General features: G+C 39.6%; 1 protein-coding gene and 1 non-coding gene across 2 annotated transcripts in view; both read right to left on the bottom strand.

Annotated features, from left to right (window-relative positions):
• LIPC (lipase C, hepatic type) overlaps window positions 1-8151 on the bottom strand; it is a 74196-nt gene extending 66045 nt beyond the window's left edge. The window contains exons 1-2 of the mRNA XM_048866734.2: window positions 7969-8151; window positions 7631-7760 (exon numbers count right to left, since the gene is read on the bottom strand). Coding sequence (XP_048722691.1) covers window positions 7631-7712 — 82 coding nt within the window. The 5' untranslated portion in view covers window positions 7713-7760; window positions 7969-8151. The remainder of the gene's footprint in view (window positions 1-7630; window positions 7761-7968) is intronic.
• A 4005-nt stretch (window positions 8152-12156) lies between these two features.
• LOC125644464 (U2 spliceosomal RNA) lies at window positions 12157-12350 on the bottom strand. The gene has a single exon (XR_007359024.1). It is a non-coding gene; the product is annotated as a U2 spliceosomal RNA (small nuclear RNA).
• Window positions 12351-13631: the final 1281 nt, after the last annotated feature.

The following is a 13631-nucleotide window of genomic DNA, read 5'->3' on the forward strand; positions in this document are numbered from 1 at the left end:
GAAACTTTCCAGAAAGAAAGTCTGGAATATCTTCTTTTATGTTGGTGTGAGATTTCTGCAACAAACTCTCTTAATAAGGATCTGTGCCAGCTTCCATTGAAGTCAGTGGCAGATTATCCATTGAATTAACAGGAGCTGGCTCTAGCCCAATAGGAGATTCCAAAACCTGGATTTGTGCTGGAAATGGCCCACCTGTTGATCACTTTAGATAAGCTATTACCAGCAGGACAGTGGGGTGGGAGGAGGTATTGTTTCATATTCTCTGTGTGTATATAAAGTCTGCTGCAGTTTCCACGGTACACATCTGATGAAGTGAGCTGTGGCTCACGAAAGCTCATGCTCAAATAAATTGGTTAGTCTCTAAGGTGCCACAAGTACTCCTTTTCTTTTTGCCAATATCCACAGTAGTTTGTGTGCTGTAGTAGAACATCTAATGGTTAATACTTAGTCCTGCCATGACTGCAGGGGACTAGACTAGATGACCTCTCAAAGTCCCTTCCAGTCTGATGATTCTATGAAGTGTGCATGTAAACCAAAATTTTCAAGCTTGCGTGCCTATAGTCTGGCACCTCAATCCATAAGTAGGTCCCTAAAAACCCTTCAGTTAAAGCACTTAACTGTGAGCAGTCAAGTGTAAACATTTTTGCCCTGCTGCTCACAACCCCACCCCACTAATACAGCTCAAGGGCAAGTGGAGAGATGCTTTCTGCCAGATTTAGAACCCAATAGAAAAGTCACAGGTTCTGTATTTAGAACGGAAGAGTTGACATTCTAGATCCGTTTAGCTCTGGAGAAATACGAGGTCTAGTCTGCTTGATTTGTTTTATTTTTTCTAGCCACATTCCAGTGGGGGCAGGTGGGTGCTCAGCACTGTTAAGTCCATAGTTAAGCATGACTTTCAAGTAGGTTCCTGTTTTAGCACTTCTCTAATCACATTTGTATATAAGATTCCATTCTGTAGATATCCTCAAATCTGACAGAAGTAGAAATCAGCCCCAACTTTCAGCCCCAGTAAATTCTGCTATTACTACTTATTCTCTATTAGATAAAAACCTAAAGACTGCAGTGGCCAGATTCTGATCTTAGCTACCCAATAAAAAAAAATTGGGAGCATCTCCATCAACTTCTGTGACTACTTTTTGACCAACTCCTGCACAAGAGCAGAATTTGGCCTTTGTTTTCTTAGTAGTGATTGTAGTGATTTTATTTGCAAAACTGGCAAAACTGTACTGTTAGTAACTAAAGGAAGCACAAAAGTTCCATACCACACACACATACACATCTTACATTACATACTTTTTAAAAACCTCATCAAAGCAAGCTGTCACCTAGGATTTCCCATGCAGCACCTCTTGTTAATTCCTCAGCTGTCATGACTTTGATCTCATTTGCTAAGAAAATTCCAATCTATTATTTTCCTTACCAAAAAAACTGTTCTCTGTTAAAAGAAAAAGCTTGCATAATGATGTAGATTTCAATTTCTATTCCCCGGTAAGCAGAAGGTAAGCATGATGGAGATGGAGCACAATAAATTACTGAGTGATGAGCCAGCTGGCTCTCAATGCAGCATTCCACTACAGTTGCTCCCCAGTTGCTGGTATGTATATTGGCACTTAAGACTTGCGAGACTGATAATCTAAGTTCCCTTCTCTACTTTAAGTCTAGATGGCCATTTTACAACCTTCCTACAACCTCATAGCTGCACCATCCCAGGAGCAGACCAGAGAATGAATTGGTTGGGTTACCTTCCACCCAAGCACAAGGGAGGAACTGTACTTTATCCTTTTCACAGAACAGTCTACTGCTCCCACTGCACCTGTTCATCTACTTTGGGGGTTGAGGTGGGTTGAGCCAAAGTCAGTGAAGCAGCACCATCTTCCCCTCTGTAGCTGGTGTTACAATCTGAGCAGGCTAAACAGAGGTGACCTTACTCCCCTGCATGGCTGAGTAAAGGCTGTGACAATTTAGCTCTCAATGGTGAGCCTCTGTTCTGGGTCCAGGTAAGCTACTGCTAGCCAGCTCTCTTAATTATATGCACTTGTGAAACTGGGATTAATAGCTATGGAACTCTGTTGTAGGTTAGACATACACATCTGAATAGGAACTGGCTGATTTAGCCAAGATCAGTCTTTGTTATATTTCAGTTGCCTGAAAAAGGTTTGGTAACCACTTTCCCTAGTGAGCTTCCAGGGGATAGCACTTGGGTTGGAGTCTAGGACTTGTCCTTTTAAAATGGGGTTTAAATAGCTCATAAGTTCAATAAATATGGAAAGCCCCTTAGATTCTTCATAATACAATTTAGCAGAGATACATAGTTTACAAATCAAGTATCTGAGATAAGCTGTAGGTTAAGCTTCCCTCAAGATGTCTTACAAACATCAGTTAGTTCATATTTGTATATATTTCCCCATATCTGTAATAAACAATATATCACTACAGAGGTTGTAATCAGTGGTGAGAAATGCAGTACTTCTCAAGCATTCCCCTGGATAACAGTAACGGTCCTAGACATAGTCCATTCTCAAATGGTTTAAAAATATTTCATCAGTACAATGTAAGCTCTGGAGTGGAAATATTGCTAGTATAACAAAATATATACATATCAAATACATAAAATATTTGATATACATATCAAATACATAAAATATTTTATGTATTTGATATGTATATATTCTGTATTTGAATACAGAAACTCCCTGGGGGGGGGGGTCTCAAGCTATTGCCCTAGGTTAAAATTTAGTTACATAAAAATTAAAACTACCAGCTTCTTCTCATCCCCAAATCAGAAAATAGCCAACTAGAGATGAGATCAATCCAAAACAATACCCACTTGACCCTCTAATACCACACCTTACCAAGCCTTTCCCTCTGAGAGTCCTGTAAAATATAAACATTAGTGTGTCTATAAAAAAACATTTTTAAGTTTCCAGGCAAATAGGATTTGTTCCTGAACAGTGTCTGAAGTTTAAGTAATTGCTAACATTTATTAACATGGACATCCTGGTAAATCAAAATTCATCTGGACTGTTTTTTTATAGCCAGCATGTATTGTAAGTGATTGAGGAGGACAAATTTACATTTGACTGGACTCCTAATTGAGTGGCCTTTGTAAATGGGGAGTTATGAACACAGAGTTAAACATTAATTGATGTCCTCCAACATGCCTCATGACCCGTCATTACCCAATGGTGGAGCAGTGGCACTTGAAATATGGAATTAAAATCACTCAGTGGCATGCTACAGAACGTTTGACCTGAAATAAGAGAACTATGGGTAAATGACTTAATATACAGAAGTATGAAAATGACCAATCTAATCTCAGCTCTGTTTTTATATATTTGCTTAGCATAAAATGTGTGGAATAACATGCCACGGAAGCAGAGCCTTGTGGGAGTCTGTCTACTCCAAAGCTATAATGACTGGAAATAGGAGCCTGTTTGCTGCCTTGGGGCCTTATTCTGACACCATTAGCCCTATTGTATAATACCTTACCCTGTGAGTGGTCCCAGTAATTTAGCTGCAGAGTAAGGTAGTATGCCATGGGAATTCGAGTGGGAGAATCAAATTCTTGAACAGTAGTAAGTCATAGGACTTATGTGGTGCAAGGTGGCTTAATTTGTTAGAGAGAGTTGCATGTATGAATAGATTCTCCACTCATAATCCATTTCAACTGGGTTCCTCTTTGTCGCGTCCTTTTTGGTATTTACCGTTTGTTGCACTTGGTGTAGTTGTATCTGAATCTGGAGGCCAATTAGAAAAGTGAAGTCCATTTTGTGTTACTGGTAAAAGACGAATTCAACTGAACTTAGCTGAAACTGCACAAGCAACTTGAACAGTGTGTGTGCGTGTGCAGGTGCTGTCAGGTTGCCATAGATCCAACTGCCGAGACCGTGGAGCGTGTCATGCCACATACATTGCTTTCCCAGAATAAACTTTCATTGGCTGATCATAATGTGAGGTCATGAGGCTGTTGCTAGCTGCTTATGGAGGAAATTAGCCTTCTACAAGTTAACACTTTCAGGGAAGTTACAGCACACTAATGGGTAAGAACTGGAGCCACTTTTATGAAATCAGAGTACTTAACAAGAGTTCATAACTGTGTAAACTGCCTTTGTTTTTCACAAATTCATTGTTGGGTAAACCATTTTAGAGGGAAATTCTTCAGTAAATTTTTTTTAAAAGGGGAATAGTATAAAGAGGATCATAATTCATTTTGGCCCGGTGCCAAAGTAATGAATCTTATCACCCAGACTTGGCATGTGCAGATAGATGGCCTCTTTTGTGTCTCTTGCTGGTTATTGCTTATTCTGCTAGGAAATCTTATGCATGCTGCTTGGAAGTGGCTGCTGGCCCATCCAAATACTGCCACACTCTCTGACTTCATATGAAGCCTTACTTAGCTTCAGCAAACCGTTCTCAGCTGTAGCTAATACATAGGAAAAGAGGTCACTACACTAAGGCTACTCTGCTGAGCAATATAAAGTTGAAAACTGCATTATTAATATAGTTAATGAAACCCCACTATTAACCCTGAAACTTCAAGTAGATTCAGCATAGCTCTCGTATGACAAAATATGCCACATAAGCCAGTGGTAAACAACAACAAGCATTGGCGAAAATAATTAATAATGAATGTATCTATAGACTGATATTTCCCACTAAAACGATATCACCTGTTCTACTTTGAAAGGAATGAAGAAAACCACAAACAATTAACATTTCTGCAGTGCTGCATAGATGCACTACTGTATTATCAAGAAAATGTACTTTGTTCCAGTTTTTCTAGTGTGCTGTATAAGTGATCGCTACTGTGTGAATAGTAGCAGGAAAAGGAAAGCAATGCACACATCAAGTGAATGCCTATTATGTTTTCTTCTTCTGGTGAATGTAAGCCCCTCATTAAGATGTTCAGTCATTTGTATTAGAAGAAAACATTGAAGCTTGTTTGATGCATGGCTAGTTCTTTGTTCTAGACCCTAGGATTGGGTATTTCCATGAACAAAAGAAAAGTTCTGAACTGGACTGAAGTTATATTTTGGATTTCAATGGGAAAGATTCATGTCTGGAGTTTCACTTTTGCAGTTGCCAGATCTTGAAAATCTTCAGCGAAGCCCTCAAAGATGCAGTAACCTTTTTAGGTGATAGAACTCTTAATTCCAAAGGACTTTGCTGCTGTATGTCTACACAGTATCTCTAATGAAATGCATCCACTGATGGTGTAGAGGGCAGCAGCCAGCAAATCTATAGCACGTTGTCCAACAACGGGGAATTCTGGCAAAGGATGCAAGGAATGTAATGGGATCTGGGTCTTCAACATCTAAGCAGAGACCAGTCAGACCAATCCTTGGACCAAAATTTTCAAATGTGGGTACTTAAAGCTTAACTCCTAAATCCATATTTAGATGTCCTAACCTAAAGAGCCTGACTTTTCTGAGGCAACAATGACCCACCAAATCCCACTGAAGTAAATGACATCTGCTAGTGTCTTTCCATTCTAAATACCCTCACACAATAAACTACCCGGTGCTTAATTTCCTTGCTTTGAAAGGGTGAGGGGCCAAGTCTAACCTAACCACAAATTCAAATCCAGTTGAAAGGAGTGTCATTCTATGTATTTCAAACCTGAAATTTAGACTACTGTTCACACTTTGATTATTCTTTTTTTAATCCTTAAAAAGAATAATGGTTATTACTTGAATAATTGAGAATAACTCCACTGAGGTCAAGAGGTATAGTGGTATAAAACTGATGTGAGATAAGAATCTGATTCTGGAATGCAAGGCTGCTGCAACCAGACTTTAACCTTTGTAACTAAGCTCTGCAGACCATTCTAGCCATGTTCTGGGCAGATGAGAACAGAGCAGACTTTTTTTTTTTAAAATAAATTCTTAGCGTTACCTATTCTTGTTTCTTTAATCAACCGTATCTCGTTTAAAAAAGACTAACGTTGATGTGCTTGCTAACTCTAATGGGACACATGCTTAATGTGCTTCTTAGAAGACTAGGTAGATTCTAAGTTAGGGAAACAGAGCAAACAAGTGGAGTCCATTGACATAATTGTGCCTAGATTACAAAAAGGAATGGTAGCCTTGTTATAAAAGGTGCCAGAGGTGGTAAGGGAGTGGGAGTGGGCACTGGCATCAAGTGAGCCTTCTGACCTTAGAGGACCTGGGGTACAGTGACCTGCTGTCATGTTTTTGATGAATGACCTGAACTTTTAACACACAAAGTTTTATATGGAGATAATCAAACCCCAAACTACAAACAAATCTCCATCTGAGTTGTATTAAAAATTTGAAACTCAGTGTAGGCCTGTCAATGTTTTGCTAAGAGTTGTCAGCCTTTTAAGTACCTGTGGCCCAGCGGTGTGGGAACCTGGAACAGATTATAGTTTTGAGTGAAACTGGTTTTGACTGAGGTTTTTCTTAAAGTTTTTGTTATGTCAGAAAGTGGAAACACAAAGTGAGGCTTGGGGTGCAGAACCCCCTCCCCCCTCCCGAATTGAAATCACTGTGCAAGTAATGTGTATAGTATTCTCTGATGGGAAATAGTTAATAGAATTGTTATCATAAAACCTTACACAGCTACCAACAAAGGACATACTTCTACTGCCGGTGTACAACTCTACATCTCACCCAGGGGCGGCTCTACCAATTTTGCCGCCCCAAGCAGTTGCTGCCGAATTGCCGCTGCCACCCAAAAGGCACCACCCCATTCTAAATGCTGCCCCATGCACCTGCTTGCAAAGCTGGTGCCTGGAGCCAGCCCTGATCTCACCTCAGTCTAGGGATGAAACTATATTATCCCCTCCAGATTTAAAATATTGGAAATAACCTTAGATAAGAAGGAAAACTGCTACTTAGTATTTGTGGTTTACAAGGTTGAATATGAAATTAACTTTGGCAAAGTAGCAGGGCCGGTTCTAGGTTTTTTGCCGCTCCAAGTAAAAAATTTTCAGCCCCAAGCTCCGAGAGCACAACTGCCCAACCCCCCCCCCCCCAAAAAAAGGGGGTGGCCGGAATGTTGTCCCTGGAATTGTGCCACCCCAAGCACGTGCTTGCTTTGCTGGTGCCTAGAGCTGGTCCTGCAAAGTAGAGAGGTTTAGTACTATTTTGTGGTTGTCATATTCCAATAATCAAAGGGACACTCCAACATAAAATGGCACACTCCCATAGAAAATGGGGGTGCAACAACTTAGATGATTCTACACACAAGATTTCAAAGATATACCCCTTTCACTCCAGCAGCACTCCACCAATAAATAAATTAATGAAGCAATTTGTAAAATTTCTGGAGACCTTTTTCCCTGTTTTAGAAAATATTCTTTCACAGAACAGATTGCACGATTGGTTCAAGAGAGTTTTCAGACAAATACATTTTTTAACTTAACTGTCGTCAAACATGTTAGAGGTCAGATTACCTTACAGCTACATTCTTTGAGAATGGTTTCCTCTCATTTAAAAACAGCTACATTTTCTTATAAATGTCATTTTAATGGCCATGCATTTGATTAAGAGAACATAATGTTCAAAAAAGCATGTTGAGTCCCAAAGAGTCAGTTTCTCAATCTTTATAGCACAAACTTTGAAACAGAAATCATGATTGGTAGTTACATTAGCCAGTATATTACCTTTTTTCTTCCCTCCATGTGTATTTGCTTGAGTAAAGATGAAGAAAAGCAACAAAAGTGAGAGAAATCGGAAACTTCTCATTTCTTCTCTTTCCACACGAACACTGAGGCTTTCACTACTAATTTTCTGCTGCCAAAGAGACATGGAAGATTATCAATACTTTGGAAGGAATGGTTACCCATTAATTGTTAACCTTTAACCTTTAAGTGTTCTGTTCACTGTTCCAATATTTTCCTTCTGTGCCTCACTCTAATGTGAACTGAATTTGCTTTCATCCACATACATTTTCATTTTATGTTGCTTTTGGCAGAAATTAAATTTAGAGCTGGATCCCTACCTTATTCAGCAATGCTCAGTTTTGAACAGATCACAATGAGGGTGAATATTCTGTTCTGAAATGCAGCTGAAGGTGGCGGGTAGTTAGCTCAGAGTTGGTTGGCTCAGTCTGAACATATTGCAAAATGACTAAAAGGGGAAAAAAAAGACTAATCTAAATAGTTCACAAACCTAGAGACATCCAAGTTGGGGTTTGTGTGTGTAGAAGGGAGCCAGTGGGGCGTGGGAGGAATCAAATGTGATACGCTGAAATGCCTCACTTAATAAATAGTTTTGCTAACTTCAGTGCTATAATAGATAACTGCTCTTGTACAAGAAGAAAATGTTTTTAGTTTAAAGTAAGTGGGCAGATTTTTATCTTGTGTGAGAAATTCATTAACAAAGCACAATTAACTGATATTTCCCTCCGTTAATGAGTGTAGGGGTGACTACAAAGAAAAGTCATTGTTTGTATGAAAAAAAGGAGTACTTGTGGCACCTTAGAGACTAACCAATTTATTTGAGCATAAGCTTTCGTGAGCTACAGCTCACTTCATGCATCCGATGAAGTGAGCTGTAGCTCACGAAAGCTTATGCTCAAATAAATTGATTAGTCTCTAAGGTGCCACAAGTACTCCTTTTCTTTTTGCGAATACAGACTAACACGGCTGTTACTCTGAAACCTGTCATTGTTTTTATGGTACATTGTCTACTGGAAATCAGAGCAGGCAGTTAATAATTGTGATGTGTATGAATGTCACTACAAAGGTGTGTACTGTAGTGTCAAGTAGGCAGGGAGCATTGCTTGTTTCTGCCCTGGTCATGTGTGAGGTGTAGTGCTGAGGGAACTACAGGCATTTAGAGGGAACATAGTAAACTTTTTTTTTAAAAGGCTTCTTTAAGGTGACAGAGTTCCTCCTAGGGATGGATTTTGACACCGTTTCTCCAGTGGAGTAATGCCTTATATTAAATGCAGTTCCACAAAGTTCTCTGGAACTACTTTTGGGATAAGGCGTTACTTTGTTGTAACAAACTCACTCCAGAATGCAAAGACTACTACCACAGGAGCATTGTAACCTGCTGATCCAGTGCACCACTTTACATATAGCTTGACTTCATGATTCCTATCACCATGGTTTAACTATCATTTTGAGCATTTCTATCATAAACTTGAAAAGGTCACTGAAGATCACTTTGTTTTTCTGAAATATTAGTAGATCTCTACATACTTTTTTTCCTTAACAAATTTAGCTTTTAAGCTAGGTTTCTACAGTATTAGGGAACTGGGGGGGCTCAGCTGTCTCAACTGCCTGCCCGTAGACTTCTTGGAAATTGAGCAGCCAAGGACAAAGGGTTGCCTAGCCCCAAGGAGATTCCCTGGAGACATGTCTATGGCTCCCAACCGTCCTGGATTTCCTGGAGACCTTCCTGGGTGTCCCAAGAGCAGTCACAGCTGCGGGAATCCTTATTAGTCCCCCTCCAATGGAGCTGAGATGAGGAAGAGGCACAGGATCTCAGTGGATCTTAGGAGAACCAGCAGATTTGGAGGCAAGTCCTCTGCTTGGGCCAAAGTAATTAAACACTGTTGGGTTGATCTCTGAGTGGAGCCTGATATGGCTTTCCTAAAAAATCCCCTCACATGAGATTTATGGAGTGGGAGATGATCTGGATGTTGCAGGTGAGCCTTTCTAGTGCCATTGGATTAATCTCTACCCCACTGTGCAGATACCAAGATGAGGAATGAAAAATAGGTATCTCACCTCTTATGCTGGAAGGTGTTGGGAATGGAGTTTTGTGAACCAAATTCTCCCTTTACAGAACTTCAAATTAACTTTTTTCACTTGGCTCTTCATGGGAATTTGTAGTGCCTTGAGGCTTATTTTTATTCCCGTTCAAGCAAAACAAAAAGTCCTCACAGCAAAGCACAAATGTGACATTCAGTTTTTTCCACCCAAAATCACAGTTCAGTCAGATGTGTTCAAATCTTTGTCCAAGTTTACTAACCGGTGTGGGAGCTGTGGTAACTCTTATGTGAAAACCATCCTGAGTTCCATGGGCACACTAAAATCCCAAACTGGCTACTTTTAATCAGTTCTTTCCTTTTGTTATGAAAGGTTCACACTGTGCCAGTTGGGAGGACTACTTAGGTGGAAGAACATTGGCTAACTGATGTCACCTAGAGATTACAGCTGCACAAAAATATGGATCTTCAGGGAATCAAGAGAACATCAGAAGTTCTTCCCACCTGAGGGGGGAAAAATGTAATGAGCATTTGCTCCTGAATCTCAACTGGAAAAATGTTTCTACAGTTCTATAAACTTTGCAGCCTTCAAATCCTGCATTTCACCCACATCTCATGGGTTCCTTTATAAATCGGAACTGGGACATCCTCTTAAATTAGGAAAAAGTGGAGCTAAAAGTGAAGGCATATGATTGAAGCGGAAGAGTGCCATTTCCCATTCTCCCAAGAACTGGAGGACCTCGTTAATGAGAACATAAGTGTCACAGGAACTATATTGTCAGAACGGTTAAGTAGACTCAGTGTGCTCTAAAGAGTATTTTGTAAACTCTCTGCTATACTTTGTTTGCAAGGATTTGCTGTTTAGAAATAGCAAATAGAGAGAAAATGCTTTAATAAGAACTCCAGAACTATCTGCATGGGATGGAATAGCTGAAACCAGAAGATAGGGTCATCCTATCCTCTCAAGCCCTTAATTTGCATGATTGCTCCTATCATTCTCACTAATCTAACCTGTTTCTGAGCACACGGTGATCATTTTGGGATTGTGACACTTAACTGGTTCACCAGCATAACAAACTACTAACCCCTGTGTATGACCCATAAATTAACAAAAGGCATTGCAATTGTAATCAGTACAATTCATATGTGTGAATATCAAAGAGATGTAAGCAGACCAGCAATCACTAACCCATTCATTAGTAGTAATAGGAATCAAGGGAGATGATAAATGTTTGCCTAAGTCCCTTTCATGTCTTAATTGTCTTTACATTATGTATGCGATTGTGTTCAGTTAACCTGAAGATCAAAGATGTGAGTCACTGCAGGAAACTGGTAATATTACCTATATTGTCTTCAGTTTATCTATTGCTATTCTTAATGAATGACCAGCAATCAGTGTAACTAGATTACCTGTGAATGCATAGGAAATGGAATGTTAACTTCCATGAATGGGTCAGTATGTGCTCAACAAAGAAGGAGCCGCAGTCACATGGGGTGCTCAAAACACTTGACAGCCTGTTCCAGCTATAAAAGAGAAACCTCGGGCCTGATTCTGCATCTCTAGTCTGCTGAACTTTGAACAGGGAAAGTTTAAGCCATGGGACTGAGATCTTCCAAGTAGTTACTTGAAATACCCTGGAAAATGAGTGGAAAGACTTGAACTGAGTCTACATCTAATCTGCCTTTGGATTCTGACCTGTTGGAATGATTCCAGAGAGACTTTTGTGCAAACTAGCAAATTTACCATCAATGCTACAATTCTGATCTGAGGATTTTCCAATCACTTGTATATGATTCTTTAACCATTTAACTCTTCTTTTTCTTTTATTATTAATAAAATCTTTAATTTACTAAGAATTGGCTGACAGCATCATATTTGGGTAAGATCCTAAATATATATTGACCCGGGGATAAGTGTCTCATCCTTTGGGATTGGTAGAAGAACCTCATGTACAGTGAATTGGGTTTTCAGTAACCTCTCACTATATTAGACTAATTTGTCTGGATGGGAACCAGGATCTGGAATGCCTAAAGCGGTCTGCGATTTTCGCTTCTTGTTAACTAGTGTGACTACAGAAGCTCATTTTGTTACTGGTTTGGTGACTCTCATGATAGAATAAAGTACTAGTTCTTGGGGTGTCTCAGCCCTGAGTGTGGCATTCTCAGTGATGATCCATTCTATGCAATGGTCACAGTTTATTTCATTGTTCAATTGGTCTTACAATTAAAAGCTATTTTCAAACGTCACCTCTGAACCCTTCCTCCTTTAGCATGCTGTAACTTGTTACAGGACATTCTTTCATTTGGCAGCTCAGAAGCCCAGATGGATCTGAATCCCATATTAGTACTATAAATTGATTTGTTAGGCTTTATAAACAAAAACCTGAAGCAAATTCCACTATCTTATTTATTTGTATTACCTTAGTGCCTAGGAGCCCTTGTCATGGACCCCGACCCACTCAATTGTTTTTTCTTTTTTTTATTCCCGGAGGCACTGCAATACCAGGTCAATGCATGGGGTGGACAGAGTAAGATCCTCTTCTAGCCCCCTGTTTCAAAAATCAATTTAATATACAGTCCTCAAATTAAGGACATATCAGATATTAAACTGATAAGAACAGAGACTACACCTTGATTTTAGCTGCTAGGCACTGTAAAAATATTGACCAAAAAGACAGACCCTGCCTCAGAGGGCTTGTGGCTGTTTATGGGGAGCTCCTCAGAAACCTGAGGGGAGCTTGAGAGAAAGTATGAAGGTGTTTTCAGCTCTCTGTCGCACCCAAAAACGCGTGTAAAGTCAGTGGCTGCATGCATCCATGATACTGCAGATATGTCACAGTTAAAAGGATCAAGAGAAAACAATGGGTAGAGAGGGAATGAACCCAAGTAAGAAGTTTACACCAGTGTGACATTACTCAGTGTACGGTCTGGACTGTTGAATAACTGTCTCTTCAGTCCTCCAATGGTAAACATAATAGTATAGACTGTCACAACAAGCTGACAGGAAAAAATACTATCAGAACATTAGAAAACAAGCACAATAAAACATGCCATAGACAAAAACAAGCACAGACATATTGTTAGAGATCTGGAAAGACATCTGCTTTGTCTGGAAGTGGCTCTGGTTCCTCAGTATGAGGAAACTAATCATTACTCATCTTCTATGTAAGGGAGATCTGAGTTCTCTTCTGGTGTTTTGTCACACTTTTTGTGACCTTGTTCAAGTAACTTAAATTCTCTGGACTGCTGTTCCTCCTCTGAAAAATTAGGATGATGACACAATTGACCTCACAGGCCTAAATTCAGGTGAGGTTTAAAAATGGTTTGGAAATTTAGATGGAAGGTGCTGTGAAATTAAAACAATTTAATATCTTTAACAAATTGTGCTTATGTGTGTTCCTTCATGACAATATCTGTCTTGGTCTAAAGGTTTTAACTGGGGCATAATTTCCAACTAGTATGCACAATTAACACTTTCTTGTGGGTGTTGTTGTGTGTGTCCCTCCAACCCCCCACTCCCCACCCCGATCAACTTCCACATTGAAGTCAATGGTCATGTTATTGCAACACTCCTATTTCCAGGTAATACTTCTGCTATATAAAGCAAATTCATATTTTGCTAGCAGCATTAGTAATTTGCTTTCAGCGTTGACAGTAATACGAGCAATAATGGCTAGAAACCGGGCATTGCTCTGGGAATACTTGTACAGTACTAGAATGAGAAATTCCACAGCATGCATTTAAGATAAATTGATGTAGCATAAAATTGCATGCTATGGCACATTAGCCAACAGAAAACAGATGCCATTGTTTTCTAAGGGAAGTCACTGCTCACAATGGCCCCTCGTAAGGCTATCCCATTCACACTACATGTGATCAGGGTCTTTTTCTTTTTCCTAGGTCTAATCGCCATTTGATGTACATGAGTAATTCCAATTAACTTT

Source organism: Caretta caretta, chromosome 10 (assembly GCF_965140235.1).
Source record: "Caretta caretta isolate rCarCar2 chromosome 10, rCarCar1.hap1, whole genome shotgun sequence".
NCBI classification, from domain to species: Eukaryota; Metazoa; Chordata; order Testudines; family Cheloniidae; genus Caretta; species Caretta caretta.